This window comes from Echeneis naucrates, chromosome 11 (genome assembly GCF_900963305.1).
Source record: "Echeneis naucrates chromosome 11, fEcheNa1.1, whole genome shotgun sequence".
Lineage (NCBI taxonomy): Eukaryota > Metazoa > Chordata > Actinopteri > Carangiformes > Echeneidae > Echeneis > Echeneis naucrates.
In genome coordinates this window covers 11100-20401 of record NC_042521.1, presented here as the reverse complement: position 1 = coordinate 20401, position 9302 = coordinate 11100, and the positions used below count along the sequence as shown (strand labels likewise).

Sequence of the window (9302 nt, the reverse complement as noted above, 5' to 3'; positions counted from 1 at the left end):
CAGACATACCAGATAGGATCATTGTATGAAAGGATCAGCTAATATGTAACTGGAGCTTGTCTTTCTGCATCAATCCATCCAGTCTGAATACAGCCAAGTCCAAAACACCAACATTGACCCAAATGCTCACTTGGCCTGAGTTCATACACAGTCAGTCTGAAGGTGCCACGGGTACATTTAGGCCCTCTGGGTGCCGGTGTATCTTCAGTTTAAAGTGAGGTAACGTTCACTTTACTGTAAGATAAACAATTGTCTGATAGGTGCTGATTTTAGCTTTTATTTTCTGTTGAGTTAAAACTTGGTGAAACGATTTCACAGGATTCTGTCAAACTCCCTGAACTCAAAACATCTTATAGGCTTTCTGAACATCCTATAAAAGTATCATAGCAATGTTTCTGATTTATTTGCCAGTTGTGACTGCAGATTTGAACTAACTTGAGAAAATGGTGATGTGTTGGCCTCAGCTGTGGGTATTTTCCTTTTGTTCTCCCTCCCTTATGTGTCCTGTCTCTGCCTCTCTCCTCTTCTAGCCTTTTCTCATGGCTGACTTTTGATTCTTTGTGTCTGGGAATTTGTATGTTGATTTTTCCGCTGTGCTTTATGTCTCTGTGTTTTCTTCATTTCTGCCTATTTCCCCCACAGCTTCAGTCCAGACCTGTCCCTCTGTCTTAGGGTCCCTTCTCTTCACCTCGTTGGCATGTCCCCTTCTTTTTAATAAAGAAACCACTTACTCACTATAAACCTGAGTCTGTATTCTACTTCTGGGTTGAAACAGATGAATGAAAGCTATCTAATACATCACTCTATCATTCATGTGAGGAATTAGTTCAGTTCAGTATAAATACGTTTGAATTAATTGAACAGCCGAGATTATGTGTGATTCTGTCACTGTATATAACTTTATCTATAAAGTATATACAGTAATTTCTCTTAACTCAGTTTTGATCAAACTGTTTGTCTGTATTTTGTTTTTGCTGTTTAGTTTTCCAATTATTTGAATAATTCAGTTTAATATTGATCTACAGAGAAAAACAAAGATTTAGAATTACAGTTTGATCAAATGCGTGACAACAAAGAGAGAACAATTAAAACTAAAACCCAGAAAGTCCATTCGTGAGTTCTGTAGTTCCTTTCAGCATGAGAGGATGATGATGCTCGTCTATTTTGTCACTGATCGTCGCAGCTCCACCTGCTGAATGTTTCCTGTCACTACAATGTATTACAACTACGACATCAATACTGTGATAACGTACAACAACACAACAGGGATCATTGTCAGATCAGTTAAAGGTGTTTGTGTAAAGAAGGAGATGTGTCTGATTTCAGAAACGCGTATAAATGTACAAACAATAAACAGAGCAAAACTGGAACTCGTCATCTGATGGGGGGGTTCACCCTAACCCTGCTCATCTGGGGTCGTTTCATAAAGACTTTGGTCCAGACCTGCTATTTGTGTAAAGTGCCTTGATGTAAATTTGTTGTGATTTGGCGATTCTTAAATAAATATGATTAGATGTAAGTTGATTTTGACAACGTGAGCTCCAATCCATCAATGTGGATTATCAGTGTGAACGTAGAGTGAGTTCATGGTTATGGGTATCTGGACGTTTATTTCTGTCACAATTGAAATATTAAGTTTTTAGAAACATTCCTGTTTCATCAAGCAAAGAAAGGGTTTCCTTCTCTGAGTCGTCATGAAACATCTTTCACGCGTTTCTTTTTACATTGGTGGAAAACTAAAAATGCCTTTATTTTGATTTGATGCCGTTTATTTTATTTTTTCTATTTATAGCGCCGCTTCTCGAGTGCGACGCAGAAGTGTGACGTGTTACGACCGGAAGTTATCGGAGCGTATGCGTCCCTCCTGGACACCAAGTGAGTTCATTCCTTTTTTATTTATGAAATGTTGTGAACTTTAATCGGTCGTTTGTGTGTCGCCTTTAATCCGCTCCGTGTTTCCGTCCGATCCGTTTTTATTTTCATTGACAAAAACCGGAGTTTCCTTTGACCGTCGTATTGTTAGCATGCTAACCGCTAACGCGAGTTAAACTGCTGCTATCAGCCAGTGAAGCTGTGACGTTTCTTTAATAAACTCAGAAACCCACAAACACCAGTCCAGTCAAACTGGTGTCCGTCCCAGGCAGCTACACATGGCCATACACATCCTGTTTATTTGTGTCGAAGACAGGAATCTGACGGATCCTCATCACCAGCTTACTCATTTAGACATGTGTTTTCCTGTCGCATTACAAGCTGTGATTAAAAAGAATCGTCTGTTAAACCCTTGACGTTACAAATTTAGCGAAAAAGTTTGTGTGACCATAAAGTTAAATCTCCCGCCTTCTTGTGTGTCTTTCACAGCTGCATAAAGACTTTAGTCTGGACCTGCTCTGTGTGTGAAGAGCCTTGATTGGACTCTTATTTTGGGGGGGTTGGGACGCCATATAAAGAAATTTGATTTGATTTAAAACAGAAAACCCTTCTGGGATAAAGACTGTTGAATTTCATCTTCCATGCAGAAGTTGGAGCGAATGAAGCCATGATGACTCAGACCTTGAAATTTTTACCCCCTAACCCCATCCCTTTCCCCCTGAAGCAGAATAAGACAACAGTCCTGCAGGATGTTGAGGTGTCAGTGGTCGTTAGATGGGCGAAAGTAGACAGACAGGGCTGGTCGAGTCTGAAGGGGGGTGCGGATTGGTATTTGTTATGGGAATGTCCTCCTGACTCTTGTTTGGGATTAAAAGTGTAAATTTAAGTTGATATTGCTTTTCTCTTTTTAGAGATAAGCTACAGTAGAAGTCAAATTTTATTTTAACAGCAGCGTCACAAATTGTTTAACTTGGTATGCTGAATTGTCTGCTCAGTGTCACAGCGTCTTATGTTGTTAAACATCACTTCAGAAAAGAGCAATTACTGCATCTTCTTTGGGAACAGATGTTGGTTCAAGGTAAATAATATAGGAATCTATGGTATGAGCTCCCGCAGTTATATTATTGTATAAATGAACAATATGATCTGAATCTTCAGAAGACTATAGGAATAGTTGGTCAGTAAATATTGTTAAGAAACCTTTTTAAATTTATTTCCTTTGGCTTCCTATGTCAGTTAGTAATTGGCTGTAAGGCTGACAGGAAATGGGGGTAGAGAGAGTGGAATGACCTGCAGCATTGCTTGCTTGGACAAGTCCGAACCCACGATGCTGCAATTACATGGTCAATTACCACTTGACCTCCTTCGCCGTCCATTTTTAAGAAAGCTTGAATAAAGGTATAGCTTCCAAAATGGATGAATTAAAACTTGTGACAATAACTGGTGTTTTGTACTAATGTCTACCGTTTCTTCAGGGTTTTCCTGGACAAAGGCAGCTTTAGTTGATAGAGGTGGTTTAAATGCATGTGCTTTAGAAGAACTCACAGTAATAGTGGAGGATACACTGTCAATAGATGAGCAGATGCTGTTCATACCCTCTGTTTAGGATTTTTGTTGTGTGAAACTTTTGTTTTTCTGTGATTGTATGTTTTCAAAAAGAAAAATGGAGTATCAGTCTCTCAGGACAGAAACAGTGGAGGAAGGAGGAGAGGATGCGGACAGACTGGGGGGGGGGGGAGGAAAGAAGATGGGAATGAAGAGGAGACATGAAGAGGAGGATAAAGAGGAGACCTCCCCAAAAAAGAAGCAGGTACACTTACTGACAATAACTAATAAATTGTTTCTGGTTAAGTTTTAATTTGGAAATGATGGTAAATGGTGATTTTTAATTGTCCGTTAGGTTATCGATCACAGTGTGAAGGTGGCCAGTCACTACAACAGTTTGCAGGAAGTCGGTCTGGCTGCTCGAAGTCGAAGCAGAATCTTCTTCATGCGGAACTTTAACAACTGGTTGAAGAGTGTTTTGATTGGTAACAGATTAGTCTTCAGTACTAAACATATTTTTTTTCAGTCCTCAATGTTCAGAAGTTATGATGACCAGATATTTCCGATCAGTACACCCCCACCTTGCTGGAACTGCCTTCTGGAAACTGCAGTGGCTTAGACAGTTATTTTTTTTTTTTTTCTTAACCAGGAGAAAGTCGTTGACTGTAGCTCTTAGTAAATTGTTTTATACAGAAGAAAAACACCTGATGTACTTTAAACTCCTTTCCATCAATCGGCTATTTGACTGACAGGTGAGATCCTGGAGCAGGTACGAGAGGCAGGTTCTCAGCAGATATCTGTGTTGGACCTCGGCTGTGGGAAAGGAGGAGACCTCCTGAAGTGGAGGAAGGGTGGGATCAGTTACCTTGTCTGTGCAGGTAATTAAATTATTATTATTATTATTATTATTATTATTATTATTCATTAATATGACCATTCCCCTGATCAGATGTTGTCAGATGCTTTTACAAGTGTTTGTTCTTGTTCTGCTGCTTCAGGACTCTAAGATCTTCCTGATGTCATATTGACATTACATATCTGCATGTTTCCACACTGAGCTTGTACTTCTTTAAGTTAATAAATAAATTATCACAGTAGTGCTAGTAACCATGACATTATTGTGTGATGGGGTGTGAAATGTTTACAGTGTCAAGCAGCAGCTGCTGGAGATTCTTCATGTGCAATACTGCCCCCCTCCAAAAAAATAAAAAATTTAAATAAAACCCCAAAGCGTCCGCAATTAGACGCCAGATTTGGACCTTGTGCAAAGTGTGATGTGCCTGTATCTTGTGCACAAAGTCTACCATGTTTTCTCACAGGGCTTGGATCTGTCCAAGTTGTCTCTGACCCCACTGATTATCTGTCCAAGCAGTTAAGTCTGTAATACTGGGTGCATGAGTGGCAATACTCTAGTGAATCATATCATGTTTGCAGATAAGCTTGTGGTCCTCGTCCAACATTATGTGCTTTCATATACCGGTCGAGGTAGATGCCCCCCCCCCCCCCCCCCCCCCCACCCCCCGCCAGCCTGGTTCTGCTCGGGGTTTTTGCCTCTTAAAGGAAGTTTTTCCTTGCCACTGTCGCCAAGTGCTTGCTCATCGGGGGATCTGTTGGATCTCTTTAAATAATTTCTTAAAGAGTTTGGTCTAGACCTGCTCTATATGTAAAGTGCCTTGATGTAACTTTGTTATGATTTGGCGCTATACAAATAAATCTGATTTGATATGTTGTAGAAGATGATATCAAATACAAATGTCTAAAATTTCCTGACTTTAAATTGCCTGATAATAATCTTAATGGCTGTAAAAAGGTAAAATATATTGTACGTTTTTATTAGAAAACAAATGATAGATGATATTTCTTGGCCATGCTGCGTGATGTATGCACAAGGAAGCAGCAAGTTTATTGTGTATACAGATGGACCGAGGATGTCTGTTCAGAGAATACACATCACTTTATAATGCACATTTGTGGTCAAATTTAACAAAGCAAGTTTACAAATCTTTCAACTAGCTTACAGTGATGCAGTGAGAATTTTACTGAAGAGACTTGAATAGTGTAGTGTTAGTGAAATGTTTTTTGCTGCTAAAGTCAATACTTTAGAAACTTCTAAAACTCTTTCCAACAAATCTCATATATACATTTATGTGCTGGCTTATAACTCTGAAGATAGAATCATCTTTGGTTTATCAAACATAAGATTTTGGTAGTACATATTATATATCCTGTCAGTGAAGACATTGTTACATTTGTCTCTTTGTGCTAAACTTGTGTTTGTGTTGTATGTAATTCTATATGATGGATTTTTATCTGGTTTTGATTGATTGATTAAACCCTAATCCTAAGCCCCCTCCGTGCATCATCTAAGACAGATGGGTATACATAACTATTAGTGATCCACATTTGTTTGCAGATATGGCAGCGGTCTCGGTGGAACAGTGTCAGAGTCGCTATGAAGAGATGAAACGAGGCCACGCTAATGAGAAAATGTTCAGCGCTCAGTTTATCACTGCAGACTGCTCCAAGGTAGAACTGCAATATATAGATCACTTCATCTCGGCAAACCTCCACACACTCCCTCTCTCCATCATTATGTTTCACTTTGTATTGTCTTTGTTGTGGAAATATACTGTGGTCAGAAAAATCATGTCAACTTTCTGAATGACGCGTTTTCTTCATGAACTACTCAGAATCTGCTCTGGTCTTCATCTCAGTCACGATCTGCTAAAGCTAATATCTGGCAGATACTAATAATGTTAATTCTATATACTAATTTATCACAATCTTCAGTCACAGAGTGGGTGGAGTCAGTGAACATAAATCTCAATAACTGGTTGAACCATGCAGTTTCTGGACCAATCATTAGACCAGATTAACACACTTTAACTTGCACACTCACAGAAATAATATGACAAACAACAAAATGATGTGTTATGACCTCAAGGGAATTGTTTGTTCATTATTGGAACAAAGATGAGGAACATTTCTTATTGATGACTGGGTGTGACTACTCTGTCACTGTAAATGTGCTCAATTCCTTCATACAGGAGGTTCTGTCTGAGAAGCTGGATCGCCCTGATCTGATGTTTGACATCTGCAGTTGTCAGTTTGTTTATCATTATTCATTTGAGAGTGAACAGAAGGCGGATATGATGCTCAGAAATGCTTGTGATCGACTGAAACCTGGAGGTTACTTTATTGGGACGACGCCAGATGCCTTTGAACTTGTGTAAGAAAGAATTCTAATGCTTTTTGTATAGAAGGAATGATACACACATACTTGTACACTTACAGTGTTACTGCGTGAGTGTTGTCAACAGTATGTGGAATAATGAGCTGACTTTACTTACAGTCTTTATATACAGTAAGTACTTTCGCCTACTAAATAATGTCAACACCCCTCCTTTTTTCTTTACAGTAAACGTCTGGAGGCGTCAGACTCCCTGTCGTTTGGTAATGAGGTTTTTAAAGTTTCCTTTCAGTCGAAAGGTTCATATTCTCTGTTTGGATGTCAGTATCACTTCAGCCTGGAGGATGTGGTCAATGTTCCAGAGTTCCTTGTCTACTTTCCTCTTTTTGAACAGTAAGATTATATTTGCAGTGCAGAAGAAGTTTGACTAGTTATAAAAAAGAAGAAATGATGATAAATGTAAGACCGTGTACTGTTGAACGATTTTGTAGACTGTACAGTAAAACTAACATTCATTACACTACGACTTGTTTAATAACTTTGTATTTGTGGCAGCATGGCGAAGCGCTATAACATGCGTCTGGTGTTGAAGCAGAGATTCTGTGAGTTCTCTGAGGAAAAAATGAAGCAGGAGCATCATCGCAGTCTCATGATGAAGATGATGGCTCTGGAGGTATTAATCAACAATCAGTTAAAAATAATTGGCTGCGGTGGAGTAAAAATTTATCTTTCCCTCAGTAAGTGTTTTGCTCTTTACTGCAGAAAGTGGGTTTAACTGTAGCTGATGTGTGGGGAATCCCTAACCCAACTCTTAGGTTACCATGGTTACTTGCTATGGTAACCTCACAATGAAAAACACTCCAAATCATTGGTATTGTTTTGTGTTGTGGGTAGCCAAGTTCAAGCCAAGCTGACACCTAAAATAACAATGATAATAATAATAATAATAATAATAATAATAATACATAACCCTTCATCACTGATGTCCATTTTTAGATTTGAAGTTCAGGTTTTGAAACTCAACATGGACTGTAAAAGTTGTGTTGAATTGTTCATTTTAGCCGTTTCCCTGTGAGGATGGAGGTCGGCAGGCCTCAGACAGCAGAGGGGAGTACTGCCATGCTAAAGAGCACTGCAGCAGAGCTGGAATCAAACTACCGCTGGTGAGCTGAATATCACATCTTAGTTTTAATTGGTTTAATGTAGATTTTGTTCTAACAGTGTTTGTTTTTTGTTTGCGTAGGGCACTCTGAGCAGATCTGAGTGGGAAGCAGCCAGTAAGTTTAACGTCAAACACATAACACGCATCTTGCTTAATGTTTTAAAGTTCCAGCGTGATGTCAGCATGGTCGTACTCACTCTCCTGTGATAAAGATGAGCAATTATGAGAAAATTTGTTTTGAGACTGACAGAGAAATTTAGGGGTTCAAAGCAGAATCCTTTTAATCACAGTAGGGTAGATCAGTGAGGAGGTGATATTAAAAATACTGAATAACTTAACTGAAAATGTCTTGTCTTCTTTGCTCTGTCCAGGTATCTACCTGGTGTTTGTCTTTCAGAAGATGTCCTGATCCAACAGTCTCTTGATCAAGCTACTCATCAGCTCACCTTTTGTCTGTCTCGTGTTTGTACAGTGTTTACATGTTTTCCTTTTAGATCCATTTTTTTAAATATACTGCTTGAGTATGCTGACATGAATTAAACAAAATTTGAAGAGTTGGCTCTTGTTGGTGTCTTTGTTCTCGTAAGTGCAGTTAACCAACTCCCTGCTACCCTTTTTAATCCAAATGTAAGTACTTTTTTTTTTTTTTAACTTCCAAAGGTAAGTATTTGAGTATTTCTTAATCAAATTAGAATGTTTAACCTAGGATGAATTTATGAATTGTTTCTTATTCCTTCCTTCTTTCTTTCCTACTCCTTCCCTTCCATCCCATTTAAATCAAATCAAATCAAATCAGATTTATTTGTATAGCGCCAAATCATAACAAAGTTACATCAAGGCACTTTACATATAGAGCAGGTCTAGACCAAACTCTTTATAAATTTATTTAAAGAGACCCAACAGATCCCCCGATGAGCAGGAAAAACTTCCTTTAAGAGGCAGAAACCTCGAGCAGAACCAGGCTCAGGGGGGGTGGCCATCTGCCTCGACCGGTTGGGTTGAGAGAGAGAGAGAGAGAGAGAGAGAGAGAGAGAGAGAGAGAGAGACAGGCAGGCAGGCATTGGAGGGGGGGGGTGTAGGCAGGAACATGTTGTTGCATGAAGTTCATGGAGTTGAGCTGTAATACAGAATTCATGCTATATGGGACCAGCAGGTGTTGCAGGAACATGGGATGGAGATGAGTCACCACCTGCAGGATGAGGAGAGGAACTGGGAGAGACAGAGACTTTGGCAGAACATGGTTATTAAATGCAGTATAAATGCTTAGAACTGGGTGAAACTGTTTTTTTATTTTATTTTTTTTTTTTTAAAGAAGGATGGTTTTTATCAGCGCATGCAAGGAGGGAGAAAGAGGGAGAGAGGGTGACAGGGAGAGACAGAGAGAGAGAGAGAGAGAACCTCAGTCCTTCCCCCAGCAGCCTAGGCCTATAGCAGCATACCTAAAGAGTAGAGGACTTTTTAACTGTACGCTCTGTCATACAGGAAAGTTTTAAGCCTGGTCTTGAAAGTTACTAAAGAGTCCGCCCCCCGGAC

At 39.3% G+C, this 9302-nt stretch overlaps 1 protein-coding gene across 3 annotated transcripts; it reads left to right on the top strand.

The window, feature by feature from the left end:
• Positions 1-1830: 1830 nt before the first annotated feature.
• Positions 1831-8325, top strand: rnmt (RNA (guanine-7-) methyltransferase). Of its 3 annotated transcripts, none has more exons than XM_029514923.1 (11): positions 1831-1875; positions 3532-3682; positions 3773-3902; positions 4170-4295; positions 5831-5943; positions 6465-6646; positions 6836-7000; positions 7163-7280; positions 7669-7770; positions 7851-7884; positions 8141-8325. In XM_029514923.1, exons 2-11 carry the CDS (start codon positions 3536-3538, stop codon positions 8176-8178), a joined length of 1155 nt encoding a protein of 384 aa, XP_029370783.1. In that variant the 5' UTR covers positions 1831-1875; positions 3532-3535; the 3' UTR covers positions 8179-8325. The 3 variants fall into 3 exon arrangements, with proteins under 3 accessions (XP_029370783.1, XP_029370780.1, XP_029370782.1); XM_029514922.1 differs by having other exon boundaries at positions 1858-1875; positions 2362-3682; XM_029514920.1 differs by having other exon boundaries at positions 1835-3682.
• Positions 8326-9302: the final 977 nt, after the last annotated feature.

Bases quoted from the DNA above. Each gene is read 5' to 3' on its own strand.
- rnmt (XM_029514920.1), top strand. From the start codon at position 3,518: ATGTTTTCAAAAAGAAAAATGGAGTATCAGTCTCTCAGGACAGAAACA. The intron at 6,647-6,835 runs GTAAGAAAGAAT...TTTTCTTTACAG, and splicing joins CCAGATGCCTTTGAACTTGT to TAAACGTCTGGAGGCGTCAG. The intron at 7,885-8,140 runs GTAAGTTTAACG...TGCTCTGTCCAG, and splicing joins ATCTGAGTGGGAAGCAGCCA to GTATCTACCTGGTGTTTGTC.